The 26,931-nt window shown below is 34.4% G+C and overlaps 1 protein-coding gene across 1 annotated transcript in view; it reads right to left on the bottom strand.

Moving 5' to 3' along the window:
* Nucleotides 1-26,931, bottom strand: part of CNTN1 (contactin 1) — a 357,030-nt gene that overhangs the window by 14,499 nt on the left and 315,600 nt on the right. The window contains exons 24-25 of the mRNA XM_044227281.1: nt 25,639-25,751; nt 24,683-24,839 (exon numbers count right to left, since the gene is read on the bottom strand). Of these exons, the coding sequence (XP_044083216.1) occupies nt 24,683-24,839; nt 25,639-25,751 (270 nt within the window). The remainder of the gene's footprint in view (nt 1-24,682; nt 24,840-25,638; nt 25,752-26,931) is intronic.

The following is a 26,931-nucleotide window of genomic DNA, read 5'->3' as shown; positions in this document are numbered from 1 at the left end:
GATTCAGAGATACAACTATCCTGGAAGCTTTTCCAGGGTAAAACTGTGACCAACGTCTGTTTGGTCTTTATTGATTCATCTTTGCTTTGGGGCTATGACAAATAAGCAACTGACCTATTTGAGTTAATACTTTGGTATTTAAGATTCTCTGCCCTAATATGAACCTGAACTCATTTGTTGGTCCAACCTTGGGGCCTCACTGCAGGATTCAATGTCATCCATCTATTAGCAAGGACTAATTGGTGCCTCTCTGTTTTCCACATGCACATCAAGCTCTTCTAAGAAACTGTCAAATTCATTGACTCCCTTCAACTATTACAAGGATTACAGCCAGCCGAGTATTCTCTTAGCACTTCCACAGGAGAAGCAATTCTCAGCTGTTTTATCAGTCTGAAACATAGAAGGAATTACTGGCTGAAACTTACCACTGATGAAAATATTTCTGTTTGTGCTTATTTAGCTTCTCATCCAGAATATATAAAATAATCCAATCACTTTGGATGGTATCTGCATGGATTTTTCATTTTGTTAATACATTTTTCAGAATCCTTTCTCTTTCTGGAAAGCTCATTCTTAGTCTTACTTTCAAGTGCTAAACTCTGAAATTTTAAGTTCTTTTCAAATTCTTTAAGTTCAAAAAAGTGGAAGGAAAAAAGATAGGCTTTCATCACTTCCACAGGGAGTTTATTTTAAAAATCAGCAGAATAGTTACTCCTTGCTAACCACCAGGAATTCTGGGAAATTCTTTAAGAAACCATTTTGTTTCTATTGAACAAGCCAAATTCCCACACAGTGAGTGGAAATTGAAATTCTTTCAACATCTGTTGGTATTCCTACCAGTAGTGCCTATTTTCTTCTAGTCATTTCATTATAAAATTTTTGGAATTATTACTGTCTTTCTTCCCTTAAGACTTGTGCCTTGTGACTTTAAGCCTCTTGACAGCATATTTTATACAGAGGGACTTTTAGACATTGGTTGATAATATACTAATATGTATGGAGTAACACATAATTAATTTTCTTGGTATTGAGACGAATATTATAAAATCTAGAAATAAGTCTGAGACTTATGATTTGCTTTGAAGTAGTATGTCTTACTTTTTTTCACCTGACCTGGTTTTTCCATGTTAGAGTTCTTCAGAGTTTGTCACAGAACTACTTCTCTCTATATATATTCTCACTGTTCCATCATTGTCATTATTCTTATAAAATGTACTTATCCTTCTGAATTTCTGAATTACTTAGCTCAGTCAGTGATGTTGCTATGCATTTATTACTTATAATAGAAAACATAGAGTCATTTATAAAACCCTTTTGCCCTCAATTTGCAATACATCAAGATGGTGTAGTAAAATTAATTGTACAAGTACAATTAATTCTATCTCCAGTACAACTCTAGAAACTCTCTGCTCTGCTCTTTCTACTGCCTCTGCCTTAGGAATTCAGGACCTCATCACCTCTTATTTAAACACAAGAAAAAGTAAAATGTGAAAAAAATAAACCCCACATATTCAATCTGCCCCTTTTTCTTAGTCTGAATATAACCTATACTCCAACTATTTCTACCTTAGCATCCTTTTTGAATGTCACATCCCAGGATGCACTGAAGAGGATATCATTTTTATGTGTTCTCAGGGCCAACATTTGTTTCCTTGGACTGGAACCCCCTTTTAAGCCTGGAAAATTCCCACTAATAAAATAAGATTCATCAAAGGCACATTCTGCTGGGCTATATTTCAAAGATAGTTGCTCAAATGTCAGAGAAGTTATTAACTCAGGAAAATAGTCACAACAGGAACATTTGCTACATGAAATGATGCCTAATATTTGGTTTTAAAACTTGCAATGTTGCATGTATTTAATAAAAATGGCTGAGGACAAGCCATAAAAGACATACTGTTCACTGACTATACAACATATCGGTATAGAAAATGCAATAAACGATGGAGACCAAGTATTTTTAAATTAACACACATAAATGGGAATTTATCAAATTTGCAAAAAGTATCCCATGGTTTGACACTCTCTAAATTGTATACATATACATAAGTACATCTAGAAACTAAAAAATGAGTTTTTTAAATATAACATGGTAATTGATAATAACATAATGTGAAGACATTATACTGTGGGAAGCAAATTATTCATATACTAGCTTGTAGCATTCATTAGTAGCTGCTGCTGATTAAATAAAAAAATTGAGTAACTGCTATGTGCTATTATTAAGTACTATTGCATATATATCAATAGGTTGATTATAAAGACAGAAAGTTTGTTCAAATAAAGTAAGGAAAGAATAACTATTTCTTTCCTTGCCAAAACAGAGACCGTCTCTGATCATAGCCTCACTGTGATTTTTCCATCTTTTGTCTAGCTTTGTCTGATGTTCTGAAAACATATATAATCTAAAATACTAGACATTAATGGCAATTCTTAATTTATAGAAAAATTCTTAAATCAAATATGCCTTAAGAAATACTTATAATTCTGAGTTTAATATTGTCTGTTATATATATTTTTTATTTTTCTTTTAATATCAATGCTGTAACTGCTGGCATTTATTACTTATAAATTATAATTTATATTTCTTAATCTTCAATTTTAGTAAAATAAATAAATAAAATAAAATAAATCTTGCAGGAAGAACAGTAAAGAGATTTTAAAATAATAAATAATTTCAAATAACCACACTATAATAAAAAGCATCCTAATTTGCATTTTATTTTCTTTGAAAACACAATATAGCTTTTCCCCACTCTCAGGAAAGGGAATTAATATATATAACTCAAATATAGAATTATTCCTTTTTTTATTTCCTTTATTTGGTCATAATATATTGATTTTTTAAAATCTCTGAATATGTTTAATGGTTGGTATAGAAAACATTCCTTAAATAATTAGAGAGTAGTAAGACAATAGAGTTATTGGGGCTCTTACCTTAGTGATAAATTATGTTCATTTGAAAATTGAGCAAAAAATGATAAAAATCTGAATAAGAAAATTCTAAGTTAAATTATTACCTTATTTCTTTACCTGAACTTAAAGTTCTATGAAAGTGGTAACTCAACAGATATGAGATACCATCTTTTTTGTAATGATTTTTTAGAAAGACATAAAAAATAGTATATGGCAAAAAAGATTCTGCATTTTTTGAAAAAAAAAAAAGATTTCAACCATTAAAATCATCCTCACAAAGGGCAAAGTAATTAACAAAATCATAAAATAACCAGTGTTCCTAGAAATAAGCAATCTTCTAAAAGACCAACTCTGTGTTATTGGCCGAAAAATATATTGAGTGAAAACAAGAGACAGAAGCTAAATAAATTTTATCTGTGTAGGACTTTATTCTCTATATCAAATCCATGTCAGGTATCAGGTACCCATGACAGTATATTTATATGTTTGGTGGTTAAGCAGCCACTTATAATGACTATATAAAAAGACAGAGTGTCTTTTCATTTATAAAAACCAAAGCTCTCTCCAAAACCTCAGAATATATAAAGTTACTACATTACTTGAGGTATTTGAAAGAATATATATAAGAATTATGATAGCTATATATTTCATATATGGTGGCACCATTTTTTCTATTTCCAGTCTTTCTCTATTAAATTGGTTTGCCTTATGTTTTAGGTTCCTCCTTGGATCATAATTTCTTGGTAATCTTAGAATCATATTGCCAGTTCTACCATGAAAATTATCATACTAAATACATAAGCACTTTTTAATTGTATCAATTTTTCATTTTTAACATTTTCTCTAGATTTTGTTATCACATTTTAGAATATTTTTATTTTATTATTTTTAATTTTTATTTATTACTTTATCTATATATTTCTTTATTACTTTATTTATTTATTTTTATTACTTTCTAAATAGTAATAAAAATAATAACTTTCATTATTTTATTACTTTCTACATTTAAAGAATTCTTTTTACTTTTATTTTAATCATAATGTATATGTTAGAAATTTGATACATGTGTTTTATAGTTCTTGAAGGTCAATACACGCTCTTAAGTCATTTATGATCTGAGTTTTTGAGACATTTTAACACATCATTATTTACTTAGATAACTTTTTTTTGCTAGTTTAGCTGAGAACATAAATATTGAGTCAAATTCCTTTGTCAGGTTTTTTGGAGACTAAAATAAAAATATTTACTTAAAAGTTATAAGCTACCTCATTCTAAAAAGGTTTAAGATAGTTTATGAAGACACATAAATTATGCTGAAGGAAAAATAAGGAAATTGAGAAGAAGGAAAATAAGTTAAGGAAAAATTAGACTAGCTAAGAAGTAATGATACCAAAATAGCAACAACACGCACAATACTACTACTAATACTATGAATATTTAGAAGGAGCTATCTAAAAAGCACTTAATTATAAGCTATATTAAGGTAAGATATAGTTATATATCTCTAACTAAAATATACAATGGTCTATATACTTTGCTAGAAGTTATGTCAGAAATATGGTTCTAAGCTTTGGCCAGGCAACAGAGAACTAGATCTGTCATTAAGTTTGTTATCCAAAAGATTAAAAAACAGGCAATGTGCTCAAGAAAAGCTCTTCTACTTCTGGTCCTGAAACCAGAGGATGAACACAGGTTAAAGGACAGTCCAGCTAGGCAGGTACCTGGGATAGCACACCATCAAGGATGCTTACACAGACTGGAAATGCAACAAATTAGGAAATTATATTTACCAGAGTGGTTGGTTTTCTTCTCCCCTCCCCCACTCCAAGACATTTTCATGGATTGTACTGAAGGAAGATATTGATATTTAGAGTGTGTATGGATAGAACATAAAATTTCTAATAAACATGCTCTAATAAGTAGTATCTAAGTTTCCTACAGAAGAGAATGGATTATTTAACATTATGTATTTTTCTTTTTTGAGTGTATGTTGTGTATGTCAGGGAGGGGGAGTGATGTTGAAGAGATGAATTTTTCTAGAATTTAGACAACAGTAGTCCTCTTTCACATCCATCCTCTAATTAGATCTCACCCTCTCCATTAAATACTGTATAAAGTTTTCAAGATTACTAATTTAATGTTAAATATTAAATTATCTTATTTAAATATTTATTTTTTAGCCTGGCTCAGGTACTCACTCCTCTAGGTTCAGCCCTACCTGAGAACATTTTTAATCACATTTCCCTAAAAGGAGGACACACTGTTTAGCACAGCAAAACATATCCTCTACAATACCATAGTAGATTTTGTGTAATTGCTTTTTGTTTTTGTTTTTTTCTATAATGTTCCTCAGTGTAAGCCAATAGCAAAATACTAAAATACAATTCAATAAAAATTAATCCTATGAAGTACAAAACAATGTCTTCAAAAAACACAATTTACTAAAATTTTGGATTGATGAATTAAAAAAATGAATGCATCTCTTGGGAATGGAAGGAAGGAGGCATCTTCATAGAGCATGCATTATCCACAGGGACAGTATGGTCCCTATGGAGGTGAAAATAATCTTGTGGGGTGAAAAGAACTGAGATATTACAATGGTTTTTGCATCTCCAAGGGACTACTCTACATAAACAGGTATGCAGGATAGCTGTGGTATTAAAATATCATGAGTGGCAACAGTTTCTAGGAAAAAAGGGGCTTATTAGGCAGTAATAGAAAAAGGTTGAGGGGCGCCCAGGTGGTTCAGTCGTTAAGTGTCTGCTCAGGTCATGAAACCAGGGTCCTGGGATCGAGCCCCTTATTGGGCTCCCTGCTAAGCAGGAAGCCTGCTTCTCTCACTCCCACTCTCCCTGCTTGTGTTCTCTCTATGTCTCAAATAAATAAATAAAATCTAAAAAAAAAAAAAACAAAAGAAAAAAACGTTTGAAAAACACTGATACGGAAGATTGTCTCTACCAATCATGCTTTTTTTTTGAAATTGGGTGGCAAAAGTTTAAGGCATGAGAAAACAGGTTTTGCTGTATTCATTTATCACTCGCAGCAATAGTAAGAACCTATTTATCATTTACTATCCACAGTAATGGGTGGTAACACTTTATTCATTACTTATTACTCATATAAAAGGTAGGCATTAAATCCCATTCTACAGATAAAGAATAGACTATGCCTTTGTTAAATAATCTATGCTTATAAGTAATACAAATATATACAAATATATTGGGATATTACTGGCATCTTGATTAGAGGAGTCAATTTTTGCAAGGTATTGGAAAACCAATTAAGAATCTCCCAGAAATAGATTTATGCTTCATGAGCTAGGGACTTAATGGTAATGGCCAAGCTTCACAGAGGTCAGACAAATTACAAATATGAACATGACCTAGATCCATTCTAAGATGTAAAGTCACTGTTTATACATAGGTAAGAGCTGGCATATGTGAAAATGATCACTATGGTCATTCTATTGAGAATAAATTATAGGTTGCTAGCTAAGCACAAAGCACAGAACAGAGATGTCTAGTACAATAATACTGGAGAGAAAGCATGATCACTGAACCATGATGGTGGCAGCAGACTTGGAGGTTTCTAGATCTATTTTAGTGGTAAAACCAATAGGATTTCTTGATGAAATGAATGTTGTATGTAAGAGAAAAAAAGTCAAAGTTGACTTCAAGTATGATTGGAGATATTTTGTAGAGATGGGTAAAAATATAGGAAAAGGCAATACAGTGGGGCAGAGAGAGGTTTACTTTAGATATCTACCTGGAGATAGTGGCTAGTGATTAGGCAGTTGAGTAAATTAGAGACTTCTATTTGAGAGCTTTCAGCATTCAAAGCCTTGAAACTGTATAAGATTACTAAGGGACTAAGAGAGATTATAACTACTGAAGTACTGAATTCTGGGACATTTTAAGTTCAAAAGTTGGGAAGATGATCAGGAGCCAGTAAGGAAACTGAGGACAGCAGCTTGTGAGGAAGGAGGAAAATCAAGAGAAACTGGTGCCCAGCAAGCCAAGGAGGAGAAAGTGATCAACCATATTGATGCCGCTAAGAGATTACATAAGGACTCACTCCGGGAATGAAAACATGAAAGACATCAGTGACCTTGACAAGACCTTTTTGATAGAGTATTGGGATGAAAACCTGATTGAAGCAAATTCAAGACAGAATTTGAAATGGTGAAGATGAACAAATTATTACATTTTGTGCTAAGAAAATCCTAGAAACACACAATAGCTACAAGGAGAGATTTTCCTTTTTTTTTTTTCCCTTAAAGATGGGCACTATTGCTGAATACTTGTATAGTGAGGCAAATTAAAAAAAAAGTCAAGTAGAAAAAAGGAAAATGATGATGAAACAGAAAAAGAAAGAATGGTTGAGGCAAAACTCTTGAATTAACAAGAAGTGTTGGAATCTGGCTCACATGTGGAGAGTGGCTCTTAGATAACAACATGGAGTTCAGGGGCGCCTGGATATCTCAGTGGGTTAAGCGTCTGCCTTCAGCTCAGATCATGGTCTCAGGGTCCTGGGATTGAGCCCTACATTGGGCTCTCTGCTGAGCAGGGAGCCAGTTTATCCCTCTTTCTCTGCTTGCCTCTCTGCCTACTTGTGATCTCTGTCAAATAAATAAATAAAATCTTAAAAAAAAAAAAGAACATGGAGTTCATTCAGGTTATTAGGAAGTACATATTTAGGTGTTGGCTGCTTCTGATTTCTTTAATTTTCTCAGAAAACAGAAGAAAGTTAGTGACGAAAGAAGGAAGATAGGAAAGATATGTTGGAAATTTAAGGAAGGAGAAGAGCAAAATAGCTGTCAAGAAGAGAAAAGTGAAAAGGTATTAGTGGAATGGTCCAACAGCACTGCAGTCCTTCTTGAAGTGAGTGGTCATGAATTCAAGATGGTGTAACCAATCTTAATGCTGGGTATTTTTCTCTACCCACCTTTAGCTTTGAGAGTGTAGGCATAGATGTACGTGGACAGTTGGACTTAACCCATGGTATATCCAAATGAGTGCAATGAAGTAAGATAAGCAAAGAAAATGGGGGTTCTATATACAGGAGTAATAATAAGTAGCTGTCAGATTTAAGCTAGATATGAAGAAATCAAGAAAGAAACAGAAATAGTGGTAACATCAATGGTTTCTCATGGGTCAAAAAAATTTTAGGAATTGGAGTACTAAAAAAAATATTAGAGAAAAGATAGGTGGTTGTCTGAGACTACAGTCTTTGATATTATAAAAAGAGCAATCATGGGGAACCTGGGTGGCTCAGCGGGTTAAAGTCTCTGCCTTCAGCTCAGGTCATGATCCCAGGGTCCTGGGATCGAGCCTCGCGTTGGGCTCTCTGCTCAGCGGGGAGCCTGCTTCCTTCTCTTTCTCTCTGCTTGCCTCTCTGCCTACTTGTGATCTCTGTCTGTCAAATAAATAAATAAAATCTTAAAAAACCCAGCAATAATAAGGTTAAAATAGAACCATAGGAAGGACAACATGAATGAGCCGTGTTTCAAGGAACTGAGAGGACAGGGTAATGTTAGGGTCATCTATATGTATACTGAAGTCAACAAAATATAGACAGAAGTAGTTGTGGAGAAACTGACAGTCACCTGGGCCCTTAACTCCTCAAGGAATGAGTAGAAATGATATAGAAGATTGGTAGAGAACTTTAAAAAGGGAAATGAATGAGAGAGACTGATGATAGGACATTCTAAGCGGGGCTTTTGGGGGCAAGAAAGGAGGAGAATACTATGGAGGCAATAAGAAACTAGAAGGACAACTACCCTACCACCATGTCCAGTGTCCAGGGGTTCTGAACAAACTGCAGGAGAAGCAATAGAGCAAGGTTTCAGATGAATTAAGAAGGGGAAGGAGGGGTGTCTGGGTGGCTCAGTCAGTTAAGTGTTTACCTTCAGCTTAGGTCATGATCCCAGGGTTTTGGGATTGAGCCCCACGTCATGCTCCCTGCTCAGCATGGAATCTGCTTCTCCTTCTGCCCTTCCTCCCCACTTGTGTTGTCTCTCTCTATCTCTCTCAAATAAGTAATAAAATATTTAAAAAAAGAAAGGTAAGGGAATATTCAGTGCAGAGATGGACATTATTGGAGATTTTGCTGATGTCTGGCAATGAATTCTAGAGGGCAGAGTGGGAAGGTTTTTTGAGTTAAGTATTGATAGAAATGGAGTTAGAAAATGGAGCACCCAGAACTGTATTAATCAGGGATTCCTGGACTTCTTTTGGTTAGTGCCATAAATGAGACTTCTGGGCATGATTGCACCTGAGGGTCTGTAGGAAAATAGTGTTGGGGAATGGGTAAATATTAGGGATGGAGATGGGAATGCATAGAGAAATCTTGGCAGGAGCACATAGAGTTCTGCTTGTATTCATGCACATAGTAAAACAGAAATCTGCACTTAGTCTGAGTTGGGACCTGGCCAGGTGAGGAGCATAAAGGGAGAATGAGGCTAAGTATAGATAAGGAAGTAGTTTTAATTATGGGCTGTGGACCTAAGCTATTTAAGGAGGAAACTGAGGACAGGAGTGGAATGAAGGATAAACAAGCAATAGGGGGAATGGAAGGTCTGGGTAGGAGAAGGTAAAAGAAATGGTAGAGCTTGGAGGAGATCTGAAGCAATAAACTAGAAAAATAAGAGTTAGTGGTCAGAAAATACATGTTTAAAATTAAAATTTTATTTTTTGCAGTTATTAGTCATATCAAGAATTGTAAGGATGCTAAGCCTCTTTGTTTATTAAAAATTTGTTCATCTACCTGTTCATAAACACTTTGGCAGACTATAGATCTCTGAGAAAGTTGCAAATAATGCTTTCATATACATAAAATGTAATATATAGAAGTATAATATATAGAATTAAAGGAAAACCAAATGTATTGAAATACACTTATAAAAATATCAAGGAGGTAAATATATGCTTATTAATACATTAAAGTAGTGTGCTTATTAGCCCATTAAAAACAAGAACTAAGATCAGGTCTAATGCCATATTTTTGAAGAAGTGCTATGGTAACAGCTGAGATATTATGAGAATATCTGTGGATGTTATTGGTGATAGTGATTTATTGCTTAAATTCAAATTTGAAGGAATAATGAATTTGATTTAGAAATTAGTGAAAATTACCATGTTATTTTTTTTTCTCATTCAAACTTCAGGGACCACTCAGGTTCTAATTCACATTCAAGTCTGTGAACCCCTCTCTGGGCTGTGATCATCAACAGGTGACAAGATCATCAAGACAGAGGAGCTAAGAGGCCAGGGCATTGAAAGGATCATCTATCTACACAGATGCTGATATCCAAAGAATTCACAACTTTCGGGCACATCTGGACTTTGAAGCATCACGTATGGGTTAAGGGTCTCCAAGAGCTAGTCCTCTTTAACACTCTTCCTGCTTCTATGGCCAGGTGACTAAGGCTGGTGATTTGCTTTAGAGCTGAGAGTCAACTATACAGGCCTGAACTGGTAGGTTATTGAAGAAAGAACTTGGTGGAGAAGTTCCTACTTTTGGAACATGTTTTAAATGATTTAATTCTTCTTGGTATAGCTCATTTTGCAGAAGGTGACTGTAAAAAGTACCTCTGGAATGTCTTTTGCTTCATTGCATTGCTCTCATACTGTGAATAATTTACCAAGGGGCCTGGCTTCTAGCTTTACCTAACTTTGGGAAGTACTTTGAGACCTAAACATTCCTTTCAAAAATCACTAAAGCTGGTCCCTAAGGTAGTATCAAATGGACCATTTTAATATGGTGATATATCACTTTCCAGGTTAAATGCTTTATATTCCTTTTTATTATAGCATTAAAGGTTTCCAGTTCTATTTGTGAGAGATTTCAAGGGATCTGTTTTAACAATGACATACTCACTTTTTGTAAATAGTTTTAAAATTTGTGTTACTGTGGGCAAATATCAAACCTCCAGAGCAAATTTTAAAACTCAACTCTCTTTCTCAGCATAATTATCTTTATATTTACCCAAGAGGTTTTCAAATTTCAATATAGCCTATAATGTTCCAAAGGAAAATTAAATTTGAAATTATGTTTTGATGGTTGATGTGTATATCATTAAAGATAATATAATTATTTTAATTCATTTATTTGTTCTTTTATTTAAGGAGAAAATGTAAAACAATATCCCATGATTTGAGGGGACGTACATCTGTCCTAATATTCCTTCCTTAGGATTATAGAATATTTCTTTCCATTTGTGTGTAGAGAACAGATATCTTAATGTAATTTTTATGCCACTAATGTATCAACATTCAAATGTGCAAAACTGAGCTTACTAATGGCTAAAGGTATACATATAAGATATGCCATTACATAAGATTATTCATTTTCTCATTATCAAGTTATTGATGCACAATATTATGACCCATCATAAAATTTGTTGAAACTTTATATTTCACAAAGCTTGGAATTATGTCAACAAGATGAAAAAATAGATTACTATTTAGTAAAACCAGAATTTTGTTCATATCCAAAATTCAGAAAAATAAAGCTTTTCTTTGAATGAAGGTATCTCTCTTAGAACCATCAGTTCATTTTCTGAAACTTCTCCCGTGTAATTACATCCTTCAAAATTGATAAATTCTTTTCTCCATGAACCCTCAGTTTGTTCTCTATCACTGAGTCTGGGTGGGGGATGGGCTAGATGAGTGATGGATATTAGGAAGCCACTTGTTATAATGAGCATTGGGTGTTGTAAGAGATGAATCACTGAATTCTACTCCTGAAGCCAATATTGAACTGTACATTAACTAATTAGAGTTTAAATAAAAATTTGAAGAAAAAAATGATAGATGAATTCCTTTATTTTTCAACTCTTCTTTTCTAGAGCACTTAACTTTATATAGGAGTCCCTTTTCATGCTAGGTTCCATTAACAATACTCTTTCCAGATTCTACACTCTTAGTATAACTTTCTAAATTTAGAAAACACTACCAAATGCAGCCTTTGAGGGAAAGATTTGAGTATTATGGAGCATCTAACCTAAATACAAAACAAAGCAAAAACATTTAAGTTTTTCCATGATAGTAATTACTTAAACTGTTCCTTAAACATTTCTATTTATCTATTTAAATATTCTTCAACAGTGGTAGTGTTAACTATATATGTTTTTTTTCCCTTTTTAACTATATATATTTAATGATAAACCTGTGTTTACTGACTTTGCATCAGCGTTCCCTCAACGATATAATCCTTGGTAATTGGTTCAACATTATTAATCCTGTTTTAATCTCAAAATCCACATTGATTACCATTCCTTATTCAATAAAAAAAAAACCTGCTAAAATTGTCTGCTCTTGAAGCTAACTCTGTATCTTTCCTGTAACTTTTCATCCCTCTTCTGTACTTTTATGAAGCTGTTCTTTGATTGTTTCCCCTTCTTCATTTTCCCATTTATTTATTTACCTTATTATTCACCTTGTTACATAACTTTTGATATTAAGTAGAAATATTGATATTAAGTAGAAATTGTTTCCTCTTTCCTTGCCAATACACTCTCCAGCTTTTGCTCAGGTGTTCACTCCCCAAAGAAAGTTTTACCAACGCCAGACCTAAACGCCAGACCTAAAATAAATCTTAATCACTTTGAGCAACTATAGAAATGACATTTTACTAGTTTAGTAAACCCAATTCTAAACAACACAGAAAAGATTTTCTGAGAGTCTCTAGTAAAGGTCCTTCATTTTAAGATAAAGCTTGAACAGAGACAGTCCCTTTCTTCCTTGGACATTATAAGGTCTGCATGCAATAACTTCTAGCTCTGCTGTAGCCATATTAGAACCACAGAGAGGATGAGTCTTAAATGAACTTGATTCTGAGACATCTCAGAGTAGAGATGCAGGGGCTTGGGAGGAAGTTCTTGAGATGTTGACTTCACTAAGGCCTAAAGGCCACCTATTTCTTTCCTTCTTTTTTTTTTTTTTAAGATTTTATTTATTTGACAGACAGAGATCACAAGTAGGCAGAGAGGCAGGCAGAGAGAGAGGGGGAAGCAGCCTCCCTGCAGAGCAGAGCAGAGAGCCTGATGCAGGGCTCGATCCCAGGACTCTGGGATCATGACCTGAGCCGAAGGCAGAGGCTTTAACACAGTGAGCCACCCAGGTGCCCTAAGGCCTCCTATTTCTTAAGCAATTTTGAATTGAGGATTTGTTACTGACAGCTGAAAATATTTTATTCGATACAAACTCTCCACTCAGCTATTTTAATTATTCTTTAACTGGAAGTAAAGAATCCTTGTTTTCCTTGATCTCCTATATTAACCGCATAAGCTGCCAACTTGGGGCAACATCAACAACCATCTGCTATTTCTATATCCAGGCTGGTATGAACTGCAGATAGTTACATAATTATGCTACTTGGTTTTCTGACAAATTTGTTATCTGACCTCAGCTGGTTTCAGTTTTGCTAGATGATGATTCTTCTTTTTTTAAATCTATCTCCACCTGGATGACTAATGGACGTAGCATGAACTAGCACGTCAAAATTTGAACTCCACTTCTTATTTTCTCCAATCATCTATTTTTAGTAGGTGATTCTATTAAAATAGATGATTCTGTTGGCCATTTCAGTAGATGATTCTGTTGGTTAATCTAAATTCTTTGAATTATGCCAAGTCCTCTTTCACTATCAAATTATCAGAAAATATTATTGGGTCTTGTTCCGAACAAATCCTGACTATAATTCTCACTTCTACTGTGACCACACTAGTCAAAGCTGACTTCATCTCCTGCTTGGACTGTCACCTTTGGCTTCTAACCACTCTCCCTGTTTCTAGAAATTCATAGAGGTTTTTCTTCCCCCACCATTCATGAGATTTCTACTTCTTACCGATGAATAGATAAAGTAAGACTTATAAAATATAAATCTGATCATGCCATTTCCCATCTTAAAATGCTTCAGTGGCTTCTCATCACATTTAGACTAAAATCCATGTGAGAAAGTAAATTCTATTGTTTGACCACCCAGTCTGTGGTACTTTAGCCATGATCTATAAACTGTGTGATGATTCAGGTTCCATCTATTTCTCTACCCTAATTGTCTCTACTCTCCCCCTGCCTTGCTCAACCCCAGTAACACTGGTCTCCTTGCTGCTCCTTGAACATCTAAACATACTCCTAGAATAGGGTTTTGTATTATTCTAATAGGAGCACTTGTCCTAATAAGAGCACTTGCATGGACCAATCACTCACTTCATTTGATTCTCTTTTCTAGGGTCGTCACATCAGACCAAGCCATTCCTCCCATTTATATTGAAAACAGCCCTGTTCTCTTCCATCACTACTTACTTACCTCCCTTTGCTTTACCTTCTTCTTCAGATAGTTGTTATATATTGAGTAATTGATCTTGCCCCCTCTCTTTAGAATGTAAACTCTATGAGGTTGGCTTAGAAAAATGGGACTTCTACCCACACTCTTTGATGAAGTTTTTCTCTTGAAATTACCAATAACTTTGTTATGGGCTGAATTTAGTCCCTTCAAAATTCTCATGTGGAAGCCCAAACCCCAGTACCTTAGAAGGTTACTGTATTTAGAGATAGTCATTAAAGAGGTAATTAAATTAAAATAAGGTCATTAGGGTCAGCTCTAATCCAGTGTGACTGTTGTACTTATAGGAAGAAAAAATTTGGACACAAACACACACTGAGTAAGGACAGGGAGAAGATGGCCATCTATAATCCAAGGAAAAAGGCCTCAGAAGAAGCCAACCTTACTGACATCTTGATCTCAGACTTCTAACCTCCAGAAATGTGAGAAAGTAAATTCTATTGTTTGACCACCCAGTCTGTGGTACTTCATTATGGTAGCTCTAGCAAGCTAATAGACAGCTGTAAAGTACCCAATACAGCTGTAAAGCTGTACTGAATTTGGTAAAGTACCAAATTCAATAAACTTTCTTACTCCTCAGCTTTTTCAACCCCCTTTTAACTTTTGCAACCTTGAAATAAGTTATATAAATTAGTACCTTAAAAACTATTATATAAATCAACAACCACTACTACAGAACACCAGCCTACTTAGCAGCCAACTAAAGGAATAACATTGTTACCACCTTATGGGCCTTTTTCTGATTGCCCTTTGCCCTCCTCTCAAGGTAATACTGTATGGAATTTTGTGTTAATTACTCTCCTTTTTGAAAAGAATATGTCTTTCATGTCAGAGAACAGAAAACATGTCATATATATACCCCTTGAAACATTGCCTTATTATTTTCTGCTTTGGGACTTCATATAAGCGGACTTAAATTATATCTATTATCCTATGACTTGTTTACGTGCAATAAATATAAGAAGTGTTTTGTAATGAGAATTCATTATTTTACATAAAAATGAACTTTGTTGCTCTAGCATCAACATTGAAATTAAAACTTGAAAAAAATTTGCTGCAAATATGGCATGGCAATGTTAATAACCTTGCTTTATAAAATGATCATAAAATGTTAAGGAAAATTACCAATATTAAACAGAGAAAAGACCATAAGCAGAACTTCAAGACATGAACATATTAGTAGTATTAAATATATTAATATACTCATCTCAATAGTAATTAAAATAATAAAAATTATGAGAGAGTATATTTACCTAATTAACAAAGAATTTTTGAATACCACAATGTTAAAAATTCTTTAATGATAAAATATGGGCATTGCTGTTTGGATACTAATTTGGCAATTACCAAATATGTGCCAAGTCTTTGAAAGGTTTTGTCTTGTAATCCAGTAATTTTACTTCTAGGAAACTTTTCTAAAAAAATTGGAAATTCTGAGAAAAGATTTTATACACTGTTGTCCTTCATGATGTTGTCATAACCCTGAAAAAGAAAATGTGGAGAGTAACTAAATATAGTAGCCACATTGTTATCTGTGATTATTGGTGATCAAGAGTATTAATCATTATTTTCTGTATCTTGGGTAAATCTCCCTTTCAGATATTTTTGTGATATAGCTTCAAGAGTTACAGGTTTTCTTGTCCTGTTACTTTAATGGTGTTTCTAATAATCTGAATTTCTGTGTCATGAAATCATTTTGAAAGTCAAGAGCTATTTTACTAATTTTCTTTAACTTCTTCTAACATTTCTAAAAATCCAGGTTTGGCTGGGTTTTCTTGTTAGTTTTGAAAGCTTCATGTAAACATACTTATTTTTGGAGAAAGTATGCTACATTTCTTCTGGGAATTTCAGCAGCATTTCTTGAGCTTTCACTGTTCTTTTTTCTGTCTCTGAGGTAAAAGGGTGAAAACTATTTCCTAGATGCTCTTGCTATTGAGAGTCAGGGTGGGGAACTAGAAAGGCTTGGAAATGCAGAAGCCACTGCTGCTCTTGAAGTTGGGGACAGGGCTCTGAGTCTATGGGTGTCCCAGGTCCTGGGGGTACCAGTGCCCTCAGGGCTTCTCCTGTGGTCCCTCCACATGGGAGCTGCAAGTAGATGGACCATGGCGGGGGGTGGGTCTTTTCCACTGCAATTTCTAGTTTTTGTAAAAGCCAGCAGACATTCACTCTAGCAATCCTTAAAAAAGGCTTTGTTTTCTCTTTTAAGAATCTAATTCAATACTTGATTAAACTATCTAGATATGTTTCATCTTTCCTGAATGAATGATCTTTCAATGAAAGAGGAGAGAAAAGGAAGAACTTTAGAGAAAGCTATCGGTTGATCCTATGAGCTAGATTTTATCAGAAACTAGTTCAATCACTCCAGAATTGGTCAGTGATCCATAATATATTGACTATTGATAAACCTAAGGGCTACTAGTACAATGGTGAATTCACTCCCCATCACAGACAGTGTTTAAACTGAGGTTGAGAGAACATACGCCATGAATGTCCTGCAGGGAAGTCCAACCTTGGAAAGGAGTCAAACAAAATGATCTAGACATTTTTCTCCAGCAACTTTATTAGTTTGCTTTCCCAATTAATTTTATTACTAAATCTTACATATTTCCATAATTTGTATAAGAAACGTTCCACAATGTATATTTTTCTCTCAGAAGTGTATAAAACGTCTCCCTATCCATTCTTAGTCTTTAGTCCTTGAAAAGGCCTAGTAATTTACTTTGCACATCAGAGCAGTAAAAAACTTAAATTATTCCATAAATAGATCCTTTCTGGAAAGGAACCTGCTCATTCTGATAGGTTCTCCGACTTGCTCTCTTCTTACCAACTCCCCTTTTCCCCACACCAGTGAATTGTCTACACTACACCAAAAATGATTTTCAATTAGGTTGCATCACTCATCCCTGAAAGAATGCTGATGCTTTAGTTCCATCCATGTTGTCGCAAATGGCATTCCCACAGAATGAAGTACAGAGTTCCAATGGAATTCTTCAAGGATGGGGTTAGGGAGAAAGTCGAATGAGAGCGGATAGAATGAAATGAGTCTGAGATGCAATCAGGGCCAGGCCTTTCATGGTTTTCCCCCCTCTCTGCTATCTCCAATGCATCCTGTACCACTATATACTAGTTGCCCTGGCCTCCTTTCAGATTCTTGAACATGATGGGCTCTTTCCTGCACTCCCTGTTCTTATGACTATCATCGCTGCTACTTTTGTGGTAAGGCTGGTTCCTTTCCTTTAAATTTCAGTCCAGACATTGCATACTTAGAGGTTTGACCTGATCATTCTAGTCAAATCAGTCTACTTCTTTTATTCTCTATATTAGCCACTTGCTTTTTTCTTTAATCCTTAAGCCTACTCCTAAAGAGATTTTATTATTTGATGTTAGTTCTTTATTTTTCTGATATTCCCTAGAATGCAAACTTCAGGAGGGTTTGCCGATTTTCCCAATTATTATTTGTAATTAATTATTTGTACATTCTAATACTAAGGTACATCTTCATAGACAAAGATTGTATTTCATAAACTAAAATTATTTTGGTAGTAAGGAAACCTTGGAGGATTACTTTTAATTTTTCCTTCTATTCTTATAATGTATTTCACTGAGAAATTTCCCAATCTAATTGTTTCTGAGTCTAAATAGATGGGATTGTTGGGACTGTTGTGTTAATTTACTAGTAACTAAAAGAATCCTCAGAAAAGATCTAGGTAACCCAAGTTAGTTTAGATGCAGAGGTGCTATCTTTAAGTCAAACTCAGAGATGCACAAAATATTATTTTGTTCAGATAATTTCTCCATGCTTGTTACAAAACTGGAAGTGTTACGTACAGCATTAATGTTGGAAAAGATTTTAAGTGGATAGTCATACTTCAAAGTTAATGAAAGGAATTATATATTTTAGAGGTAATTTTATTTTATTATCTTTATTATTTTAGAAAGGGAGACAGGGAGGGTGGGGAGGGGCAGAGAAGAGAGAATCTTCAGCAGGCTCCATGCCCAAAGGAGAGCCCACTGTGGAGCTCGATCTTACAACCCTGAGATTATGACCTGAGCAGAAATCAAGAGCTGGATACTTAACTCACTGAGCCACCCAAGTACCCCTAGAGATAATTTTAAATGTAAGCTGTTTGTCAGCCTAGAAATATCAGGCTAAATTCATCCACTTGAACTCTCAAATTGATCCCACACAGAACATAGCAAAAGAAAACAAACTATTTGATTACTTCAAAATAGTTGGAGAGGTAACATTTCCTAAATAATAATACTTGATTGTTCCATAATCACAAATACATGTTTTTTAAAAATTATGATGATGGACTTATAAGAATGAGTTAGTATACAAGATTAGATGCTCAAAATAATTTCAGTTTTTGAAATGCTTACAGAGGAAGTATCTGCAAATGTGATGATGTCAATAGAGCATTTTGATGTTATAATGTATGAATTAAATCCAAGCAACCCAACTATCCTCTTGGTCCTTTTATACTGTATTAATTACTTAGGTACTAGAGAAGGGAGCCTGTAAGTAATGGAGTAAACATCTAAGCTTGCACCTAGCAAATCGCTTCCTAGCCCTTTCTCTCCTGCTACGGGGAAGAAAAGGACAGAGTGAAAACATAAAATGTGTTTTTCGCCAGTGTTTAGGTCAGTGGCTTTGGTTATATAGTCTAACTTAATAACCTGGAGTTACCAAAAGTAGTAGGTTAAATGATGAAATTACATCATCTATGGTAACATCGGAATAAATTACAGATTTATTAGAAGCTACAAAATAGACACAATGAATATATAGCAACTTTAAATCAAATGGAAAAGATGTATTCTTCTTTTAGGACCCACCCGAGACTTTACCAATGCCCTCTTTCCAGTCCAGACCATCACTATCTTTTAATCATCCTATAATAATAACCTTGTAGTTCACCTACTTACATCTTTTTCCCTGCTATATATATTTTCCACAATCACCAAAGTGATTTTTCAAGTGCAAACATCTGATCATGTTACTCCTATCACCTTTAAGTTTTCAAATGATTAGGACTTGCCCTAAGAAAGAAGTTTGGCCTCTAAAATGCCCTTAAAAGTCTTCCTTGATTTGACCAAGATATCTGTTGTCTGTTTAAAACTAGAAAGAAAAATAAAAACTCAAAATATGCACATGTATACAAATAATGAACTGCCTGCTTCTTTGTGGATATTTAGTTATGATCACAGATCCTTGATAGTCTAAATTCTAAAATTTGTAGTAATAAGGTAAACTAGCTTATTAAAACTGATATTCAAAATATTTTGTAGTTATTTGTACTTTCTTAATTTAGCTCACATTAATGAATAAAAACAAAAGATTCTTAGAAGACAGTACAGAATTTCTTAGATAGTATATTTCTGATGAAACATTTGCGGTGTTACATTTGCCTAGATGTGAGCTGTAAACATCTGATACCAAATGCTATACTAAGACAGCAGTAATAGTGTTCAGGTCAGAGAAGGATGGAGAGGCAAATTACCACGTCTAATAATTTTCTAGACTATCTCTCATATGAAGTTTCAAGCTTTGTAAGAATCAAATTGTGGATTAGCACGTGGCATAATACAACCCATATGCCTAATGGGGAAGTATATCAACATTCTAGATATATAAACTGTAATTTAAGTTACCCAAACTTTTCTTATAACTAAATTTTATTCCATGCAGAAATCATAACTTCATTTAACAGTTATTTGTTTAAATACTATTGTGTGCCAAATATGTTCACTAGGTATCGGAGATTCAAAGGTTAAAGAAGTCAGACAAGAGCTTGTTCCCATGTAGCTTCTGTTCAAGTTCAAGTAAGGGTGGAGATAGACGATAAGCAGTATAAATTAATAAATAAGATCATTTTGAATAGTTAGAAATATTATGAATAAAATAAAAGAGTGACATAGAATAGGGGGCTTTTTAAAATTGGTGTTCATAAATATCTTCTCTGAGGAGGTGACTTCAGAGCAGAATCAAAAATGACAAGAAGGAATCTGCTATGCCAAAATTCAGAAAATTCTAGGCAGCAGCAAGAACAAGTACAAATAGTTAAAGGTAAGGATAACATTGGTGCATGTTCAAGAAGAGAAGGAAAGTCAATGAACAAAGATGAAATGACTTAATTGAAATAAGAGAGTTAGGCTAAATTACTATAGAGCACTCTAGGCCATGTTAAGGAAATTAGATTTTATCTTATGGGATGTCTTTCTAAGAGGAGAATTGCATGCTTTGATTGATGTATAACAAGATCCCTTTGGCTGCTGCACAGTGAATAGATTGTAGGAGGCCAAAACTAGAAGCCAAGAGAATCATTAGAATTACAGTAGGGCCAGCAAGGGGTAATAGCAATGTGGAGTAGGAGGGATGTGGAAATTTAGGCATTTAATGTACATTTATTGAATGAATAAATAAATAAGCAAATAAATGAACAGCATGATGCTTATTAACATTAAAATTTAGCAATGTACTCTCTTCCTGACTACATATTTAGTTATGAAAATGGAAATAAAGGGAAGTATTAAGTCTTTTAAATTTACAAGGGAGCCTAAAATTTGTTTGCATTTACATGTCTCTCTCATTAAAAATAATTTAAACAATTTGCAAATAAACCCAAGTTAAGAAAATTTTAGAATGGTACTATCCCCTTAACATGTGACCTTTCCTAATGTTAATTGTATAGTTTCTTTGCACAGTCACGGTTAGAATAAGAAATAAGTAATAGAAATTCTGTCTTTGAACAGACATTTCTGCAAAGAAGACATCCAGATGGCCAACAGACACATGAAAAAGTGCTCCACATCACTCAGCATCAGGGAAATACAAATCAAAATCACAATGAGATACCACCTCACACAGTCAGAATGGCTAAAATTAACAAGGCAGGAAATGACAGATGTTGGAGAGGTTGCAGAGAAAGGGGAACCCTCCTACACTGTTGGTGGGAATACAAGCTGGTGCAGCCACTCTGGAAAACAGCATGCAGGTTCCTTAAAAAATTGAAAATTGAATTACCCTATGACCCAGCAATCGCATTACTGGGTATTTATCCTAAAGATACAAATGTAGTGATCCAAAGGGGCATGTGCACCCAAATGTTTATAGCAGCAATGTCCACAATAGCCAAATTATGGAAAGAACCCAGATGTCCATCAACAGATGAATGGATCAAGAAAATGTGGTATACATACACAATGGAATACTATGTAGCCACCAAAAGAAATGAAATCTTGCCATTTGTGATGATGTGGATAGAACTAGAGGGTATTATCCTTAGTGAAATAAGTCAATCAGAGAAAGACAATTATCATATGATCTCTCTGATATGAGGAAGTTGAGAGGCAACATGGGGGGTTTGAGCAGTAGAAAAGAATAAATGAAACAAGATGGGATCAGGAGGGAGACAAACCATAAAAGACTCTTAATGTCACAAAACAAACTGAGGGTTGCTGGGGGGGAAGTGGGGGAGGGACATTGGGGTTATGGACATTGGGGAGGGTATGTACTATGGTGAGTGCTGTGAAGTGTGTAAGCCTGATGATTCACAGACCTGTACCCCTGGGGCTAATAATACATTATATGTTAATAAAAAATTTTTTTAAAATATGTCTTAATAAGAATGTTGTCCATTAGTTGGCAAAAAGGGAACTATTTTGAGTATATTTGAGGTTTCTAAAACAAGCATACTCTGTGCCTTCTGTACACGGGCTATTTCCACTGGGATGTCAGAGGATAATTGTGGTGCTGCAGGTGGTCCCTTCTACCTCCCAACAGCCAACTGCTAATTTTTTTAAGGAAATTTATGAACAAGTTGTTAAAAATCACTGTTACTGAAAGTGAAATTATATAAAATTATTAATTAATGAGGAAGATTAAAACAAAGGCAGAAAATTCTGAAAACTCATCACTTCCTAACTATTTTACTGTGTTTTAATGTTATCAATGCTCTTAAGGTTATGCCTACAACACACCATTACTGCATTAATGTTGTGTTACCCAGCATCTGTTCTTAGCTCCACATTGAGAGACGTCATGTGTGAAGTTTGAAATCAGATATGATGGAAATAGTTACACCACAGAAATTGGCAAATGAAGCCAGGGTTCCCTCTACCCCAGGAGAGTCTATTGTTTCACATTAACTGGCATGTCATTAGTTATACCGATGCGGATGCTCCTGTCACAGATTTGGCATCTCTAGCTACAAACTTCTGAGTCTAAACCCCAGAAACTGGGTTCTGCTCTGTAGTAGGGATGATAAATGAAGATCAAGGAAATCAAGAGAGCAACAGTGGGCAATGACAGACTTCTCGACAGGAAAGTTTTGTTTTCAAAAGCAATTTACTAGGTTATTTTGCACCTCACTGCCCTTGAATTAATGTCCACATTTCCCTCCAATTTCCTTTAGTGGAAGAGCCTAAGTTAAGTGTGTAACTACTGAAAGTGTGTGTTATGAAAGTTCAGAATGTAGAAATTGTTTTAAAAAACATAAAGATGGGGGTGCCTGGGTGGCTCAGTGGGTTAAACCGCTGCCTTCGGCTCAGGTCATGATCTCAGGGTCCTGGGATTGAGCCCCGCATCGGGCTCTCTGCTCAGCAGGGAGCCTGCTTCCCTCTCTCTCTCTGCCTGCCTCTCCATCTACTTGTGATTTCTCTCTGTCAAATAAATAAATAAAATCTTAAAAAAAAACCAAAAAAACATAAAGATGCCATTTTCTTCTATCAAATTAGTAATGGCTAAAAAGAACGAGACTAACATCTGAGTGGTGCAAGTGGAAGGTTAATTTATAAAAAAGTATATTCAAAATAATATTTTATTATAGTGAAAACTGAAATGGGTAGGTAAATTTTGTACATTTGTTTAAGAGAGTAGTCTGTATAATTTTAAATGAAATTCATAAAATTTTGAATGACATGGGGACTGTTCATGGAACATGATTCATGAAAGTGGGATATAACATGATATATTCAATAGAAAAAAAATCAAATTATACATGTATATAAGAGAACTAGAAGTAAATTCCACTGACCATTAATTGTAGCTTATTTAGGATATTTAGAATATGACTGATTTATTTCCTTTCAAATTTTGGTAATTTCCAAATTTTCTAACAAGACATAATAATAATGTCTAAATTAAAAAAAAAAGTAAGATAAATTTATGGGAAAATCTATTTAAACAATTTACAAATAAACCCAAACTTAAATTAAAAAATTCTAGAATGGTGTTATTCACCAAATATTTGACACTTCCTAATGTTAATTCTATAATTTCTTTGTGCAGTTGTGGTCAGACTAAAAATTTTAACATTAAAGAATTAATTATTAGTTAAATATATAATATTTTCATCTATTTGGCTATAAATTAGCATTGTATTATAAATCTGTTATTTTTGTCTTTAATTCAGCATCTCGTAGTATTTCAGAGTCTCATAAAACTCTCAAATTAACATCAATTTTAATTCATTATAGTTAAACTATATCATGTAGGATGAGAAAAAAGTATCAAATTTAAATAATAGAGTTCTATAAATGCCAAAAAGAGAGGAGGTCACTGCTTCAAGTATTTATTTTGGATTTAACCAATGCTATGAAAAATAAAGTTTGCAGAAAAAGAACACATATGCTGAGACACAGAGAGAGATGGTAAAGGAGGGAGCTATCATCTAGTGTTTTTCTATTTTATTACTATATTAATATGTGTAGGACAAAGAAAGGAAGTTAAATGAGTATTAATAGTAGTCCATGAATTTCTTTTTGTTATAAAAGAAGTTTGGGTATTATTACCTAATGGTCTAGTATTATGTAAAACTATAATGCATTATGATATTTTTTAAAAATTTTATTAATTTGAGAGAGAGAAATGGAGAGCAGGAGCATGGGGAGAGATGCAGAGGCAGAGGGAGAAGCAGACTCCCCACTGAGCAGGAAACCTGCTGTGGGGCTTGATCCCAGGACCCTGAGATCATGACCGAGCCAAAGGTAGATGCCTAACCTACTGAGTCACCCAGGTGCCCCCATTATGGTATTTTTAAAATTGAAGTATAGTTGACATACAATGTTACAAGTGTACTACATGGTGATTCAACAAGCGTATGGGTTATGCTATGCTCACCATAAGTATAGCTACTATCTGTTACCATACACTGCTATTACCATACCTGCATCATGGTATTTTAATAATGCTTTGTCATCCAGATAATAAACAAAAAGCATAAGGTATGGTGCAAAGTTACTTTTGTGTCTCATAAGGGAAGAAATACCAAGTTTCAGGACATTCTTAATGTTTCAAGTTTACCTAGGAAAACACTGACATTGGTGTGCATATTGATCCTACCTTACTCTCAGGAGTCTACATTGCCTAAAAACTTACAAGTACTTAATGGAAACGTGTCTCAAATGACTGACTTACCTGAAATTTTGACTTGAGACACTACTCCATCTCCTCCATCACTGTGTGCACGAACCTCTACAACATACTCTCCATCCCTGGGGATGGGGACTTCTATGGAGTGTTTATGAGTGGAATACAGCTTGCCATCGTGCTGGCCATCAGGTCTATAGAGTACCTGAAAAAGTACCAAAATATGTATGTTTAATAAAGTTGACTAATGAGCCAATTCCAAAACACTAAAACTATAATAAAAATTCTTTAGACTTTTATTAATAATAATAAAAAAATTCTAGGAAGCTATGTGTAACACTAGCTGGAAAATTCATGTTATTTTTAATTCACAAAAGTTGATTTCACCTATTTTTTAGGGTGATCCAAGGGACAGTTTCTTAAGCCTTTGACTTTTTTTAAAATATCCTAAAATAAAGAGAGGGAAAAATGTTTGTTTTTTCTTATGGAATAGGTGTAAAATGAGGGCTCTTTCAACATATTGAAGTCATCTTAAAACATTGTCTCACAATTTAATTTTTTCTCATTATTCCTAAAAGTTGGCATCCAATAAAATGTGTGTGATATAGAGATATGGAAATAATCTTTTTTCCTTCTTATGTTCATTTATGGAACATAACTCAATGTATCAGTTTGCCACGCATTAGGCAACACTATCTTAATCATTGCCAAACAAAAATGGATTCTTCCTCCTATTTATGCACTGATCACTTTAACAACTCTATTCCTTAAAGCAGTTATTCTACCTATCTTGTGCACTCGACATAGCATTTTTGCAGGATTCACTCAAGATCCTTTTGCATTTCAAAATTTAACATGTACTATGTCATTTGATTCTAGTGTACAGCTAGAATAAGAAAGCTTAATGGGTTTTGGTGCAACAAATGTCAATCAAGTCCAAATATCAATCACTCTTTGTAAGAATAAAGCCCATGTCTGGAAAAATCCAGTAATCTGTTACATACCTTATATCCTGTCACTGTTGATTCATTTGATAGTGCGACCACATGATCCCAGGTGATTATATAGCGGGAACCAGACCTTACGGAACTGATGATCCTTGGTGGCTGACTTGGAGCTGTGGAAAGTAATAATATGCAAGTGACAGCCACCATATCTGACTTCAGTTCTGCAAACTGCTTCAAGTCAGTGAAAATGATGTGACAACAAGAGCTAATTTTGCCATGCACTAAACTAAGCACTTTATATCCTTAGGCTCATTAATGTACCCATGGCCCTCTGTGATACATAACTATCTTTTATTCTCTTGTCATTATTCCTTATTTGGGTTATTTTTTCATCAGCTTTTTGTAACTGCTATTTTCAAGGTCATCAATCACCTCCAGTTGGCTAAATCTAATGTTACATTTTATTCTTTTCAGATTTAATACCTTTGCAGCATTCCATAAAGTTGACCTTCTAATCACTTTCTGAATCTTGTTCTTTTCTTAAATTCATGTTCTTTTAATATCTGGGTTTCCTCCTGCCTCTCTGGCCACTCTGTCTCATTAACCATGTGGTGATGGTTCCATGTCCTTTGTCTAATTTCTAGATGTTGACATGACCTAGGACTTGATCCTAAGTATCCTTCTTTCCTCTATTTATGAATTTTCTCTAAATCCTGCATCTGGGCCCTTGGCATTAAGAACTTACAACTTTATCTCAGGTCTAATCTTTCTCTTGATTTCTAGATGAATGTGTCCAAGTGCCTCTCTCTACTTAAATGTCTAAATGGCTCCTCAAATGTAATCAAGACGGAACATTTGCCATGTACTCCCAAATCTTCCTCTCGATGGTTCTTTCCCATCTTTGGTAAATGATACAGTTGAATTCCCAGTTTCTGAATAAAAAATCTGATACTTAGTCTTCATTCCACCCATCCCAACATCTAAACCAGCACCTAGATGTCAACTCTTTCTGCAGAAAATTTTCTCTCTCTATCCATTATCCCTTAATTCCAACCACCATCTAAAATCATCCCCCTTTGACTCTTTTATTTTTACTCTTACTCCATCACCACCCATTGTCCATCCAGAACCCAGAATTATTTTTTAAAAAACATGAATTAGATAATCACTCTTTGCCTTAAAATCTTCCAATAGCTCTTATGAGACTTAGAAAAAACTCTAACTCCTAACACGACTGACAACTATGAGACCCTTCATATCTCAGTCTCAGCACACTTCCTCCATCTCACCTCCAGTCTACACCCTGGCCCCACTGCCCTTCTACACTTAAGGCATACCAAATGACTCCCA

The sequence above is a fragment of the Neovison vison genome, chromosome 12 (genome assembly GCF_020171115.1).
Source record: "Neovison vison isolate M4711 chromosome 12, ASM_NN_V1, whole genome shotgun sequence".
In the NCBI taxonomy this organism is placed as follows: Eukaryota; Metazoa; Chordata; class Mammalia; order Carnivora; family Mustelidae; genus Neogale; species Neogale vison.
The sequence above is the reverse complement of the archived record's forward strand: the minus strand, read 5'-3'. Positions and strand labels throughout refer to the sequence as shown.